The sequence below is a fragment of the Oryctolagus cuniculus genome, chromosome 3 (genome assembly GCF_051225735.1).
Source record: "Oryctolagus cuniculus isolate XC-2025 breed Fujian yellow rabbit chromosome 3, ASM5122573v1, whole genome shotgun sequence".
Classification (NCBI taxonomy): Eukaryota; Metazoa; Chordata; class Mammalia; order Lagomorpha; family Leporidae; genus Oryctolagus; species Oryctolagus cuniculus.
This window is the reverse complement of record NC_142869.1, coordinates 27,988,492-28,005,161: the sequence shown is the minus strand read 5'-3', so window position 1 is coordinate 28,005,161 and position 16,670 is coordinate 27,988,492. Positions and strand designations below refer to the sequence as shown.

At 36.1% G+C, this 16,670-nt stretch overlaps 1 protein-coding gene across 4 annotated transcripts in view; it reads right to left on the bottom strand.

Annotated features, from left to right (window-relative positions):
* Positions 1-16,670, bottom strand: part of ERBB4 (erb-b2 receptor tyrosine kinase 4) — a 1,252,881-nt gene that overhangs the window by 233,671 nt on the left and 1,002,540 nt on the right. For all 4 annotated transcript variants that reach the window (XM_017343079.4, XM_008259104.5, XM_051849159.3 and 1 more), the window contains exons 18-19: positions 13,001-13,123; positions 1,957-2,055 (exon numbers count right to left, since the gene is read on the bottom strand). In XM_017343079.4, the coding sequence (XP_017198568.1) occupies positions 1,957-2,055; positions 13,001-13,123 (222 nt within the window). The remainder of the gene's footprint in view (positions 1-1,956; positions 2,056-13,000; positions 13,124-16,670) is intronic.

Genomic DNA, 16,670 nt, shown 5'->3' with positions numbered 1-16,670 from the left:
TTTATTAGAATTCTTGTGAATGTCAGTTTTGGCTGTAGCCTAGGCTGTACAAGATCTTTTTTATATGAGTTTTGTATGTTGTACTACAGTGTTTCTACTTGTAAGTTTTCCTTATAATTTCTGTTTTCTTTAAAAATTCCTTTAACCAACTTATAAATGTGGTAAGATCAAATTGAGTGATTGGGACAACATCAGAAAAAAGCTTCACTTCCAAATTTTAATATAAAAGCCAGGAGATTTAGCTGTAAAGACCATTAAAAATTTTCAAAATTTGTAGAAAGGAACATAATTTGGTTACTGGACTCAATGTTTCTTACATAGGTGTTGGTAGGTAAGCAACACAATTGATATTTAAAATAGCACTAATAAGGCACAGAACTGATCAGACTGGCTAGCTTGGATCAGTTGATTATCAGTTCTACTACATGATAACTAATACTAAGTTAAAAAGTTTTTACAAGGTGGTTAGCAATATTCCTGAACAAATTATTCAAGGTCATAGACTGACCACCTGTAAAATATACAAAAGGGCTTATAAGAGAAACCGGCTAAAAAATATATCAGGGTCTATCCTTAAAAAATGAAAATCAAGTATATATGCTTGCATCACCTTTCATAGAAAGGTCATTTGAAAATCAAAATCATTATTACTGAAGACATAATGCTAAAAGATACAGAAAGAACCCATATGGCTCTCTGATGGAACCCCTGGTAAGAGATCTTGTGTTGAATGTGAAAAAATAACAGCCTGCTACATATATAGTTTAATTCCATTCAGCTTTCTGAAATTTGCTGAAGCACTCAATCTACAATTTTTGCTAAAGAAAACCTTAAAGTTCTGATTGACCTTATAAAGCACTTTTATCCTTTAACATTCCTGTTATTCTATAGTTGTAACTTTCTACCTATAGAGTCATGTCTTTTGAATTTGAATTAAAGAGTAAAGTTTCACTGGGTAATTTCCATCTGACTCAGATAGGTTATTGAGTTAAATTTAATAGACTAACACTATAGAAGCTAATATTGATTGCTTTCAAATAAATAGATAATTATGAAATGAAGCAGTCCAACTAATTTTTCAAATCATCATCCCCATTCCAAAAATGCAATTTGGCATAGCAGTTAACTACACGGCACTTGAAAGGTAGGAGTGACCCTCAGACCAAATGTAGTCTGCAGTTTATTTATTTAAATAAAGCTTTATTGGAACAAAGTCACACTGATTGTTTTAACTGTTGATGATAGCTGCTTTTCCACCCAAAAGGACACAGAGTTGAGAAGCTGCCACAGAGAAGATTCTGGGTCTTTTAGAAAACATTTGTTAACTTCTATTCAAACTTGCAACTTTAGCTCAAATAGATCTGCCATTTCCATACTTTGTGACCTTGGATTAAACTGTCAAGATTAAATTTCTGAATTATTTATAACAGTGCATGTCATATGATGAAAACTTAGTAAATATTATTTACCTAGAACAGGAGGCACTTTGTAAATATTATTGACTTATCATTACTATCATTACATCACCACAGAGTCCTAATACTGTTCAGTGTAACCAGTTTTAAAATACCCACAATATCTGATTATTAAATGCAATCGTTCGTTTATAGTTTTTAAAAAACGCATGCAGTGCAAATTATGTATTGCTTTCACTAGAAAGATAGTCACCTAAATTTAACAATATATGTGAAAACATTATATGTCTCACTCAACATGTATAAAATTCACCTTGGAAACTGAAAATAGATTCAAATTCCAAAGGCAAATTCTAGGTCACTATCTAGTTAGATAGCAGTGAACCAAAAGTGATCTCAACTGGTATTAAAGTTTCTTTAACTCTAAGGTCATACCATTTACAAGGGAAGAAACTTTGCAAGTTATAGAGCATTTTTTAATTCTCAAAGCAGTAAATTTATTAATACATAAAACTATGATTGCCTGGGTTTCTATACTTACATCCATGAACTCCACATTGGCCTTGGGACCAGTTGTCTCATTAAGAATCTTAATAGCCACGGGAATCTTCACCGTTTCTCCTTCAGGTACCCAAATACCCTTTCAGAAAAAAAAAAAAAAATCTAGCTTACTACATATAAAACATTTGTAGCAGCAATAATAAAATCTGATTAGACATCTGAATCCATTAATTTCTTAAAAATAATTTAGTATTTATATATTATTTCATGCAAACATTTATTTAGCATCTGTTACATAAATTACTCTGCAAAAATATTATAGGCTTTCTTTGAGTAAAAGTGAGTTATATATGTAGCCTGTTTTTTAAGGTATTTTATACTACTATTGAATTCAATATGTGTGTATTAAAAATGTTAAATAGTGAAGAAAGCATTGAAGTAGACTAGAATAACAGTTTTGTTTTGGATAATATCACAAGATTTTGAGATGGCTATTCTATTTTTTAAAGTTCCTATTGTCTTATCTGTAATTTGGAATATTAAGCTAAGCACTGTAGGAAATTCTCTTAGGCTTTAATATTATCTAATTATTCTACAACTAAGATATTACAAAGTATATTCTCACATTTCTCAAGTTCATATTGATTTAGGCCGGCGCCACGGCTCACTAGGCTAATCCTCCGCCTTGCGGCACCAGCACACCAGGTTCTAGTCCCAGTCGGGGGGCCGGAATCTGTCACGGTTCCCCCTCTTCCAGTCCAGCTCTCTGCTGTGGCCCGGGAGTGCAGTGGAGGATGGCCCAAGTGCTTGGGCCCTGCACCCCATGGGAGACCAGGATAAGTACCTGGCTCCTGCCATTGGATCAGCGTGGTGCACCGGCTGCAGTGCGCCAGGCATGGAGGCCATTGGAGGGTGAACCAACGGCAAAAGGAAGACCTTTCTCTCTCTCTCTCACTGTCCACCCCACCTGTCAAAAATAAATAAATAAAAATAAATTTAAAAAAAAGTTCATATTGATTTAAGAATTAGTTTTTTAGGTAGCTATTTAAGAATTATTTTTCACATGGAAGTACTAGGGAGTACTGAAAATATTAATTAGTATGTATTATTAAACTATATATGTGCGCATGAAAGCTTTTTATCATCTCTGAAGTAAATAAAAAGTATTTTTCTGAGTCATTGTTTATTCTTTCATCCTGTAAAAATATAATTAAAATATCTGGAAAGGACTATGCATTGGGAAACTATAACGTTGGTAGACATTTTGGGTGGTACAACAATCAACTAAATAATAGCATTTCTGAATTCAAACTTTTAAATAAGGACAAAGATTTTGATAAAATACAAAAGAGTACATAGATTATACAATATTTACTAAAAAACATATTGTCCCAAATAAACTCAGATGCAAATTTGAGATCATGAGGAAGAAAAAAATCACTAAATCTCAAATTTTAATTTATTGGTCCTGACATCAAAAAAGACTCTTTATGACAATTTTCATGCTAAAATAAAAGAAAGGAAGAAAATATTCTCCAAATCCTTTTTTAATATCCCTGGTTGTAGTCACAAAGAAAATATTTTTAAATATTTTTACTTTGAACTACTATGCTAAAACATATGTATTTCTGTTACCTAAAATTATAAGAGGAGATCTAAACACAGTGATTGTTAAAAAGTAATAATAATGAAAAAAATTTCAATCTTTAGAAAGTAAATATAAGGTTGTATTTTTCCTATATAGAGTCGATAGGAAAATCTACATGTGAAATGAAAAATAACAAGCTAAATTCCTTGTGATATAATTTTAGATAGGACTTAGTCTTGAATTACAGAATCTCCAATTTGGAGATGAGAAAAGATATTAAATAAGCTTTAATAGTACCTATGGAGCAACTGATGTCATCATTAAGCCTAAGAATTTGGAAGAGTTCTGAGCTTTGGAGTTGTTGTCCCCTGTAGACTGTCAACAAAACGAAGGCCTCAGAAATTCATTATTATTTCTCAGTCCCAGAGGCTGAATAAGTTAGGAAAGGTTTTTTTTTTTTTTTTTTTTTAAGTAAACTCTCTGGGGTCCAGCAAGATGGCTGAATAGGAAGGGAGAACACTGTTAGTCCAGGAAGAGACAGTTTAATAAAAGTGGAGATACTGCAGGTTCAAGGAAGATTTGGGGAAGAAACAGCAGAGGAAACTCTTCCAGAACTAGTGATTCATGGTGGACCTGCATGGAGGGCACGGGAGCCCATGGCTCGGGACACCAGCCACAGAATCTACGCACCAGCACTGGAACGTGAGGTGAGCCGAACCTCAGTCGTCCGAGACACCAGCGGGAAAGCGGAAGGAGGAGCATAGAGGGAAGGAGGCTTGAAGCCCCATGGGAGAAACTAAAGGAGAGAGAAAAAAAAAAAAAAAAAGGACCGGTACGGACACAAGTCTCTCTCTCTCTCCACTCACCTCTCAAAGGCAAGCAAGACAAAGAGCAGGTGCCGTTTTGGACATACAGAAAAGTTGTGCGACCTCAGGGCTGTGCCCGCCCTCCACCAAGCAGAAAAACCTGAGTCTGGCGGGGTGAAATAACAGGAGATTAGGACCTAGTGAATATGTGGAGCTAATGAACTGAGACTGAAAAAAGAGACAGTGGGTGAGAGAACTCACGGAATTCACATGAGTACTCTCCAGAGATGCTACAATTCGGTAACCTTGGCAACCGGTGGGAGACTGCAGGGGAATTTGAGTCCACACTGAGGGCAGAAAAGATTCTTTGTGTGGTCCTTGGGAAAGATCAGGCGAATGTTATACCCATAGGAGCCAAAGATCCAAATCTGACTACCTTCAATTCCACTCAGCTCTGTGGAATTACTTCCCTTCTGAATCAAAAAAAAAAAAAAAAAAAAAAAAAAAAAAAAAGAGAGAGAGAGAGATTTACCACGCCTAACTTGGGAGTGTCACCTTTGGCACACCCTTAACACTGAAGAACCAAATAGAGCTCTCTGGCAATACCCATCTCAAGCCTCTAAGGCTCCATCAAAAGCAGACAGTCCACTTAATACAGTCATAGTATAACAAGAAAAAACACCACAGCGAGAGAAGAAGAATCCAAAGAATATCTCCACAATGCCAAGCAACAAACGCAGAAACTGAGGAAACAAGAACAAGGAAGACATTATGCCGCCCCCAAATGAACAGGACACCCCAAGCCAAGATTATGAAGATGATGAGATGGAAGAAATGCAAGATATGGATTTCAAAAAAATTATGATAAGAACATTTAGAAGTTTTAAAAAACAAACTCTTGAACTACAGAAATACTTACTAGACAGGATAGAAAATCTCTCTCATGAAAATGAAATCTTAAGGAGGAATCAAAATGAAATGCAGAAACTAGTAGAACAGGTAAGTGTGATAGTGAAGAGAAATCAAAATGAAATGAAGAACTCAATAGATCAAATGACAAAAACATTACAGAGCCTTAAAAACAGAGTCAGTGAAGCAGAAGAGAGAATATCGGACTTAGAAGACAGAGCACAGGAAAGTATACAGTCAAACCAAAGAAAAGAAGAAGAAGTTTGAAATCTAAAAAATATTGTTGGGAATCTACAGGATACTATTAAAAAACCCAACATTCGGGTTCTAGGAGTTCCTGAAGGCAGGGAGAGAGAGAAAGGATTAGAAGGCCTTTTTAATGAGATACTAGCAGAGAACTTCCCGGGTTTGGAGAAGGACAGAGACATCCTAGTACAGGAAGCTCATTGGATCCCTAGTAAACATGACCAAAAGAGATCCTCACCATGACACGTTGTAATCAAACTCAACACAGTGAAACATAAAGAAATGATTCTAAAATGAGCAAGAGAGAAATGTCAGATTACTCTCAGAGGATCTCCAATTAGACTCACAGCAGATTTCTCATCAGAAACCCTACAAGCTAGAAGAGAATGGCAAGACATAGCCCAGGTACTAAGAGAGAAAAACTGCCAGCCCAGAATATTATATCCTGCAAAGCTCTCATTTGTGAATGAAGGTGAAATAAAGACCTTTCACAGCAAATAGAAATTGAAAGAATTTGTCGCCACTCATCCAACCCTGCAAAAGATGCTTAAAGATGTGTTACACACAGAAATACAGAAACACGGTCATCAATATGAAAGAAGGTAAAGGAAGGAAACCTCACAGCAAAAGATCACAGGAAGTTCAAAGCATATATTAGAAAATATCTTTGGGAAAATGGCAGGACAAAGTTACTACTTGTCAATAGTCACATTGAACGTTAATGGCCTCAATTCTCCAGCTAAAAGACACAGATTGGCTGATTGGGTTAAGATGCTTACAAGAAACACATCTTCCCAACAAAGATGCATGCACAATGAAAGTGAAAAGCTGGAAAAAGATATATGATGCAAACAGAAATAAAAAAAGGGCTGGCATAGCCATCTTAATATCGGACAACATAAATTTAACACAAAAACTGTTAAGAGAGACAAAGAGGGACATGACATAATGATTAAGGGATCAATTCAACTGGAAGATATAACGATTATCAATGTATATGCACCTAATTACAAGGCACCAGTTTATTTAAAAGATATTTTAAGAGACTTAAAGGGAGACTGAGACTCCAATACAAAAATATCTGGGGACTTCAATATTCCACTCTCAGAAGTAGATAGATCAACAGGACAGAAGATCAACAAGGATACAGTAGATTTAATTGACACTATAGCCTAAATGTATCTAACAGATATCTATAGAACTTTTCATCCTACACTTAAAGACTTTACATTTTTCTCAGCAGTACATGGAACCTACTCAAGTATTGATCACATACTAGGCCATAAAGCAAATCTCAGCAAATTCAAAAGAATTAGAATCATATGATGCAGCTTCTCATACCATAGGGGAATGAAGTTGGAAATTAGCAAATCAGGAATCCCTAGAGCATATGCAAACACATGGAGATTGAACAACATGCTCCTGAATGAACAATGGGTCATAGAAGAAATCAAAAGAGAAATCAAAAATTTTGTGGAAGTAAATGAGGATTACAGCACAACATAGCAAAACTTATGTGATATAGCAAAAGCAGTGTTAAGAGGAAAGTTTATATCAATAGGTGCCTACATCAAGAAATTGGAAAGGCACCAAATAAATGAGCTTTCAATGCAGCTCAAGGATCTAGAAAATCTGCAGCAAACCAGACCCAAATCTAGAAGGAGAAGAGAAATAATTAAAATCAGAAAGAAATCAATAGGATTGAATCCAAAAAAAACATTACAAAAAATCAGCCAAATGAGGAGCTGGTTTTTTGAAAAAATAAACAAAATTGACACACCATTGGCCCAACTAACTAAAAAAAGAAGAGAAAAGACCCAAATCAATAAAATCAGAGATGACAAAGGAAACGTAACAACAGACACCACAGAAATAAAAAGAATCATCAGAAATTACTACAAGGACTTGTATGCCAGCAAACACGGAAACCTATCAGAAATGGATAGATTCCTGGACACATGCAATCTACCTAAATTGAACCAGGAAGACATAGAAAACCTAAACAGACTCATAACTGAGACAGAAATTGAAACAGTAATAAAGGCCCTCCCAACAAAGAAAAGCCCAGGACAAGATGGATTCACTGCTGAATTCTACCAGACATTTAAAGATGAACTAACTCCAATTCTTCTCAAACTATTCAGAATAATTGAAAAAGAGGGAATCTTCCCAGATTCTTTCTATGAAGCCAGCATCACCTTAATTCCTAAGCTGGAAAAAGATGCAACATTGAAAGAAAATTTCATAACAATATCCCTGATGAACAAAGATGCAAAAATCCTCCATAAAATTCTGGCCAATAGAATGCAACAACACATCAGAAAGATCATCCACCCAGACCAAGTTGGATTTATCCCTGGTATGCAGGGATGGTTCAATGTGCACAAAACAATCAATGTGATACACCATATAAACAGACTGCAGAAGAAAAACCATATGATTATCTCAATAGAGGCAGAGAAAGCATTTGATAAAACACAACACCCTTTTATAATGAAAACTCTAAGCCAACTGGGTATGGAAGGAACATTCCTCAATACAATCAAAGCATTCTGAAAAACCCACGGCCAACATCCTATTGAATGGAAAAGTTGGAAGCATCTTCACTGAGATCTGGTACCAGACAGGGATGTCCACTCTCACCACTGCTATTCAATATAGTTCTGGAAGTTCTAGCCAGAGCTATTAGGCAAGAAAAAGAAACGAAAGGGATACAAATTGGGAAGGAAGAACTCAAACTATCCCTCTTTGCCGATGATATGATTGTTTATTTAGGGGATCCAAAGAATTCGACTAAGAGACTATTGGAACTCTTCGGAGAGTTTGGCAAAGTAGCAGGATATAAAATCAGTTCACAAAAATCAACAGCCTTTGCATACACAGGCAATACCACGGCTGAGAAAGAACTGCTAAGATCAATACCATTTACAATAGTTACAAAAACAATCAAATACCTTGGAATAAACTTAACCAAGGACGTTAAAGATCTCTAAGATGAAAATTACAAAATCTTAAAGAAAGAAATAGAAGAGGATACCAAGAAATGGAAAAATCTTCCATGCTCATGGATTGGAAGAATCAACATCATCAAAATGTCCATTCTCCCAAAAGCAATTTATAGATTCAATGTGATACCAATCAAAATACCAAAGACATTCTCAGATCACAAAAATATGATGCTGAAATTCATATGGAGACACAGGAGAACTCGAATAGCTAAAACAATCTTATACAACGAAAACAAAGCTGGAGGCATCACAATACCAGATTTCAGGACATACTACAGGGCAGTTATAATCAAAACAGCATGGTACTGGTACAGAAACAGATGGATAGACAAATGGAACAGAATAGAAACATCAGAAATCAATCCAAACATCTATAGCCAACTTATATTTGATCAAGGATCTAAAACCAATCCCTGGAGTAAGGACAGTCTATTCAATAAATGGTGCTGGGAAAACTGGATTTCCACATGCAGAAGCATGAAGCAAGACCTCTACCTTTCACCTTACACAAAAATCCATTCAACATGGATTAAAGACCTAAAATCTATGAACTGACACCATCAAATTATTAGAGAGCATTGGAGAAACCCTGCAAAATATAGGTACTGGCAAAGACTTCTTGGAAAAGACCCCAGAAGCACAGGCAGTCAAAGCCAAAATTAACATTTGGGATTGCATCAAATTGAGAAGTTTCTGTACTGCAAAAGATACAGTCAGGAGAGTGAAGAGGCAACCGACAAAATGGGAAAAAATATTTGCAAACTATGCAACAGATAAAGGGTTAATAACCAGAATCTACAAAGAGATCAAGAAACTCCACAACATCAAAACCAACAGCCCACTTAAGAGATGGGCCAAGGACCTCAATAGACATTTTTCAAAAGAGGAAATCCAAATGGCCAACAGACACATGAAAAAATGTTCAAGATCACTAGTAATCAGGGAAATGCAAATCAAAACCACAGTGAGGTTTTACCTCACCCTGGTGAGAATGGTTCATATTTAGAAATCTACCAGCAATAGATGCTGGAGAGGATGTGGGGAAAAAGGGAAATTAACCCACTGTTGGTGGGAATGCAAACTGGTAAAGCCACTCTGGAAATCAGTCTGGAGATTCCTCAGAAACCTGAATATAACCCTACCATACAACCCAGCCATCCCACTCCTTGGAATTTACCCAAAGGAAATGAAATTGGCAAACAAAAAGCTGTCTGCACCTTAATGTTTATTGCAGCTCAACTCACAATAGCTAAGACCTGAAATCAACCTAAATGCCCATCAACATTAGACTGGATAAAGAAATTTTGGGACATGTACTCTATAGAATACTATGCAGTAGTAAAAATAATGAAATCTGGTCATTTGCAACAAAATGGAGGAATCTGGAAAACATCATGCTGAGTGAATTAAGCCAATCCCAAAGGGACAAATATCAAATGTTTTCCCTGATCAGTGACAACTAACCAAGCATCAAAAAGGAAACCCGTTGAAGTGAAATGGACACTATGAGAAACAGTGACTTGATCAGCCCTTGTCCTGACTGTTGATGTACACTTTAATACTTTATCCCTTTCAGTATTTTTTTTTGTTCTACTTAATACTATTGGTTGAACTCTGTAATTAACACACAATTATTCTTAGGTGTTTAAATTTAACTGAAAAGTGATCACTGTTAAATATAAGAGTGGGGATAAGAGAGGGAGGAGATGCACTATTTGGGACATGCTCAATAGGACTGGCTCCAAATGTTGGAGTTAGAATCATGCCAGGGGATTCCAATACAATCCATCAAGGTTGAATGTACCAATGCCATCTCACTAGTCCCAGTGATCAATTTCAGTTCACAATTGATCATACTGATAGGTCTAAAAGTCAAAGGGATCACATAAACAAGACCAGTGTCTGCTAATACTAACTGATAGAATAAAAAAGGGAGAGAACGATCCAACATGGGAAGTGGGATACACAGCAGACTCATAGACGGGCAGATGTCCTAAACAACACTCTTGCCTCAGAATCAGCCCTTAAGGCATGTGGATCCGGCTGAAAAGCCCATGAGAGTATTTTATGCATGGAAAGACAAGACACTCTGGCAAAAAAAAGAAAACTAAATGAAAGATCTCTGTGAGTAAGATCTCAGTGGAAAGAACGGGCCATCAAAGAAGGAGGTACCTTTCTCTGAAGGGAGGAGAGAACTTCCACTTTGACTATGACCTTGTCTAAATAAGATCGGAGTCGGCGAACTCAAAAGGCTTCCATAGCTTTGGCAACTCATGACTAGAGCATAGGGAGATTACTGACGCCATAAACAAGAGTGTCAAATTGTTAAGTCAACAATAGGTGTCACTGTATACTTACTCCTCATGTAGGATCTCTATCCTTACTGTGTTGTTCAATTTGAAGTAATGCTATAACTAGTACTGAAACAGTATTTTACACTTTGTGTTTCTGTGTGGGTGCAAGTTGATGAAATCTTTACTTAATATATGCTAAATTGATCTTCTATACATAAAGATAATTCAAAATGAATCTTTATGTGAACGGAATGGAAGAGGGAGCAGGAGATGGAAGGGGTGTGAGTGGGAGGGAAGTTATGGGGGGAAAAAGCCATTGTAATCCATAAACTGTACTTTGGAAATTTATGTTTACTAAATAAAAGTTAAAAAAAGTAAAAAAAAAGTATCTATGAAAATTATTCGATCATTTATTAATTTCAAATTTCATTGAACAAATGTGTACACTAAAATTTTATGGCCAGTGTTGAGTTGCAGGGCATTCCATATCGAAGTGCTGGTTCAATTCCTGGACGCCCTGCTTCCAAATCAGCCTTTCTGCTAAGGCACTGAGAAGGCAACAGAAAATGGCCCTGCTGCTTAGGCCTTTGCCATCTACATGGGAGGCAGGATGAAATTCTTGGCTGCTAGCTTTGGCCTGGCCCAGACCTGGTTGTTGCACTTATTTGGGGGAATGAACCAACAGATGGAAAATCCTATCTCTCTATCTCACTCTTTCTCTCCTTCTCTATCAGCCTGCCTTTCAAATTAAGTAATTCATTAATGTTTTAAAAGTATGGCGGCGGCCATTGGAGGGTGAACCAACGGCAAAAGGAAGACCTTTCTCTCTGTCTCTCTCTCTCTCACTGTCCACTCTGCCTGTCAAAAAAAAAAAAAAAAAAAAAGAATCTGCATTTTATCTTGTAGTAAAACACTTTAAGGAGAATAGATTATTTCAGAACACTCAAGAGAGGAAAATTAAAGTTTGTAAATATATATATATATAAATATTTATTAAAGATTTTATTTTATTTGAAAGGCAGAGTTGGAGGGGGAGTGAGGAACAGAGGAAGGAGGCCAGAGCCAGGTCTCTCACGTATGGGATGCAGGGGCCCAAGCACTCAGGCCATGGAATGCTGCTTGTCCAGCTGCATTAGCACAGAGCTGGATCAGAAGTGAGCAGTTTGAATTTAAACTGGCATTATGGCTGGTGAATATCTCAGGCAGTGGCTTAATGTGCTTTGCCACAATGCTGATCCAAAGATTCTATTCTAATTATTGATGCTTTCTGTTAAATAAGTCATTGAGTTAAATGGGAAAAAATATTCTGAAAAGCAAAGTTCTTAAAATCTAAATTTTTTTTAGCAGATACACTTGTTAAAAGGTATACCTGAATATAAGTTTAACAAATAAATTGTCAAAGGAAATTTTGAAATTTGTAGCAATGGATATTACAAGAAATATTCAACAATAAACCAGCAGACTGTCTTATCTTTATTTAGTATTAAAATAAATTTTACCACAATTAATCTAGGCCTGGCTTCTAGATTGGTCTTGCAATTATGTTAAACAAGCAAACATTCAAATCTCATCATTTGCATTATCCATTCTTAGAAGCGTGTCTTAATGAAAACCATTATGTAACTCTTTCCTTCTATCTGACCTAGATATTGCATATAAAGGCAATTTTATAGTTTGTAAATAATGGCAAGAGCATCAAAACCAGGAGCACTGATTGGTAACCATTAAACTATGTAACTAAGTAGTCAGATATGATTTAGGACATTGTCCTAGCCCTTTAACATATCAGCACATCCCTGCGGAGTCTAAAGAGATCAGGCAGTAGACCAAGAATGATGAGAAAAGAATACAAGAAGAGCAAAAGGTTATGGTACATGCAGAGGAATGTCTGCGATTCCATAGAGAACTACACAGGTGGAAAGGGAAATGGCCCACGGATGGGTATTTTGGATCTTGCCAAAGGGAAAGATGGTATTGAGAGGGGCTCAGAAAGTCATGGAAAGAAAAAATTACACTTGGCTTTGTATTAATGTTTCCCACCTTTCTATTAAGACTGTATTCATCCTAGCTTATTTAATAAAACATTAATGAATTCATTTGTGCAGCAACTTCCCAATACTATAAAGATCTTTCTCTCTGAATTTTAAAAAGAAATTAGGCTGTCTAAATCAATCAGTCACTTTGGCTATATTTTTTGTCTAGGCTGAAACAAAACTTACATAATTGTACTTACTTTATAAACGGTTCCAAAAGCACCAGAGCCAAGGACTTTCACTCTCTTGAGCTCAGTTTCTTTCAGAATCCGAAGTTGAGCTTGATTAGGTGCTGTGCCACTGGGAGTCAAGGGCTCCACCAACTACAAAGCAACAAGAAGGAAGTTGTACAACTTTCACTCTGATAAGAATGCCTTCTCTCCCTCTCCGGTTCTCTTTGGCAGACATGTGAAGACATACAAACATATTTGTCTTTGACAAACAACATTCTTGTTATATGGCCCACTCTCAACCGCTACAGACTCACATCTATGCACTCCTTCAGAATCTATCCTTTCTCTTCTCCCATTCTTGGATGGGATAAACACAGGAAATAAATATGTACCCAACTTGAAGCAAACTAGTCTAGGAAATCTGATGCATATACACAAATAGAAAACACTAGTGATTTAAATCTAGCTGGGAAGATAAGACAAACAGATGAGGACAAAAACAAGCATAATGCCAATATTGTACCCTAGAACAGTAGTTCTAAAACTTTAGTGTAAGCATGAATTACCCAAGGTTCTTGGTTAAAATGGAGATCCTGGTTCAGTAGGTCTGGAGCAGGACCGAAATTTTGCACTTTTACAGAATTGCTATATATGATGGGAGTCACTGAGTGCATGTTAAGAGCAGGGCCCTAGTATACCTCCTAGATCAAGCATTCTCTGATAAATCATAGCATTCTAGATCACAAGTGAATGCTACAGAATGCAAAGGGACAAAACAATCATTGGGAAGGGAGGCCCACCATTAACTTTGGCTTCCTAAAGAAAGACTTTAATATCAATCTCAAGGTAATGAAAATGTATTGACATTAGGAGGGAAGCGACACTGTGCAAAACAGTTTGGGCACAGCATCATGAGAAAGAGGAAAACATAATGGAATACAATCAGGAGTTAGGTCTGAAAGGTGAGATTAAAGTGCAAAACACCGCGTCATGCAGTGGGCTGGGTGTGGCCCAAAGATGCTAAATTAGCCTGATAGTTCTAGATGTCAGAGTTAAGTTGTTATTGAGCTGGAGAGGAGGAAAGCAAACAAAATGTATGAGAATGTGTGCCATTTCCTTGCATAAATGAGAAAAACATTTACACAAGAGAGAGGCTGGCTACCTGATGGTAGCTTATATCCTCTGGTAAAAGTTTTTGTCAATGCTTGAGGAAAGAGGCAAGTGGGTGAAATAAGAGGATTTTTTTTTAAGTTAAAAAGGAACTAAACTTTAAACACAGATAAATAGCCTGTTCTTTCTCAGCATAAGGAAATAATTAAGGGCTACTCCTACTCAAATTGTCTTGAAACCACCACTGTATTTCAAAATGTCTATTTACAAGGCTAAGTACACTGTAGCCTTCCAGCTTGGGTATTATTATCATGCTTCTGTGAACATCATGGCCTACTTAATTAGTGGAACGGGCTTGAGTGTAGGTGAGTGTAGCAATAACAGGAATTTAGGACAAATATATTAAAAAGTATTAATAAAAGTTTTTTTTTCTAACAGTTTGGGAATGTGCTTTTATTTCATTTTCAGATTTATAGCGTAAAAAGTATAAATCTGATTATATATAACTGCATTCAACTCACATTTAAAAATTTTCAGAAATAATCACTAAATTGTATATGAGAACACCCTTTGGGTTTGAAGACAACTTCTAAACAGGAGTTGTTTGGTGGATTTTGATTTGCATACACTATGTGGAGAATGAATAAGATTTATGAATCCTCTTTCAAAATCACATGCCAAAGTCATATAATGTCACATTCAAACTTAGAGAGAAGGCTTCAGTACTTTGAACTTTACATATATATGCCTTCTCTCATGCCAAAATTTTATTTTTTAAAAACTTCACAATTTTGTCTTAGATGTTTAGTTTCTACAAACTAACCATGGGTTTCATTTAAAAAATTCTACAGACATATTTTCTCCAGAATTTGAATATTGCATCTTTAAGGAAGTGTATTTTATATTGTGAGCCAACAGTGAAATGGTGGGAAGAGGACTGTACACCAGTGCTGCCTTTCACAGACTTAGAAAGTAATTAACCTGCCACACTTGGCTCCTTACTTCCCATCTGTAAACTAGGTACAATAATAATTACCTTAGAGGAAAGAGAAAGGGAATGAGATAGCATAGCTGGAAAATTCTGCAGTGTTGTCTAGCATATGTTAGGTGGGGAATGTGTCAGTCCTTCAGGGACAGAATAATATATTATCAATACATTTTTGAAACAAAGCATCTACCAAAGCTTCAAGCTTATAGTCTATTTTGTATTTAAAAGTATAGTTTTTAATTTTATGCATGTAACAGAAGAAAGAACCTAGAAAAATATGATTTGGGAAAGTATATTATCTTTAAAAGTATGCCAACACTATATTATACTTTAAAAGCATTCCAACAATATATCTTACTTAAACAATTTATTCACCTCTGATGCAGAGTCCTAGCTTCAATATTTAAGAAGTTAAAAGTGATCCTTTTAAGAATTATTCTTCTATTGCAGTTGGTGTAGAAAAATCTTAAATTTAAAATAATCAGGCGTAAGCAAATTTTTTTTAGAAAATAAAAATCAGTTCATAACACCAATCAGTACATGTTTATCTAGTAAGGAAATGGAAATTTCAAGGTCATTCTTGTTTTAAAGAAAAAGATATATTTATTTATTTATTTGAAAGAGCTACCATTAAAGAGAAAGGGAGAGACAGAGACAGAAGAGAGAGTTCACTCTCCATCCAAATAGCTTCAGTGACCAGGGCTGGGAGCCAAGAGCTTTAACTCTGTCTCCCACTTGGGAGGGCTTATGCAGGGGCTTATGCGCTTAGTCCATCTTTTGCTGCTTTCCAGGCACATTATCAGGGAGCTATCCTGGAATTGGAGCAGCTGGGATTCGAAGTGGTGCCCATATGCAATGCTGATGCTGTAGAAGGTGGCTTAAACCACTGCACTACAGCAACGGGACCCTCCAGGTCATTCTTAAAAAGCACCTCACTAAAAAGCAAAACAAAACAAAAACAAACAAATTCAACACTACTCTTTTCATAGCAATGAACTTTCCCTGCACATGGTTAATAGACTACTTTCTCTTTTTTAAATTCAGTTATCTGGATGTCCACTGCTGTTGAAAAATTTTACTTCCTCTCTAACTCTACTTTAATGTTCAGAATTCTCTCACTGAATGCCCCAAGCTGCGAATGAGGAAAAATTCTATCCACCTCTAGCCTCCTAGCTAAATTGAAAATGTGCACAACAATGTGTTGCTTCCAAACTTCATTCTGGTGAAATGTGAAGGTTTGAAAGTGCAAGGTTGAAAGTGGTCAGGTTGGTTTTTTGCAAACAGCCAGGTTAATATATGGATTACTACCGTATTTTTCCACGTATATTGACTCTCTTTGTTTTGAGTATCTATTGATGAGACAGCCTATTACAATTTCAGAAAACTCTAATCCTTAGAAAGTATTTTCCTGAAATTGTTTTTCTCTTATATTCTGTACAAAGAAAACTATCAGCTTGCATGCTAGAGAACTGAATGTGGCAATATAAAAGAAATTATAATAACTTATGGGTAATTTACATGTTCACAATAACCACTATGCAAAATATTAAATGGATCCCATAAATTCAGTTGTAAGGTCTTTGTGATTACAGCACTAAG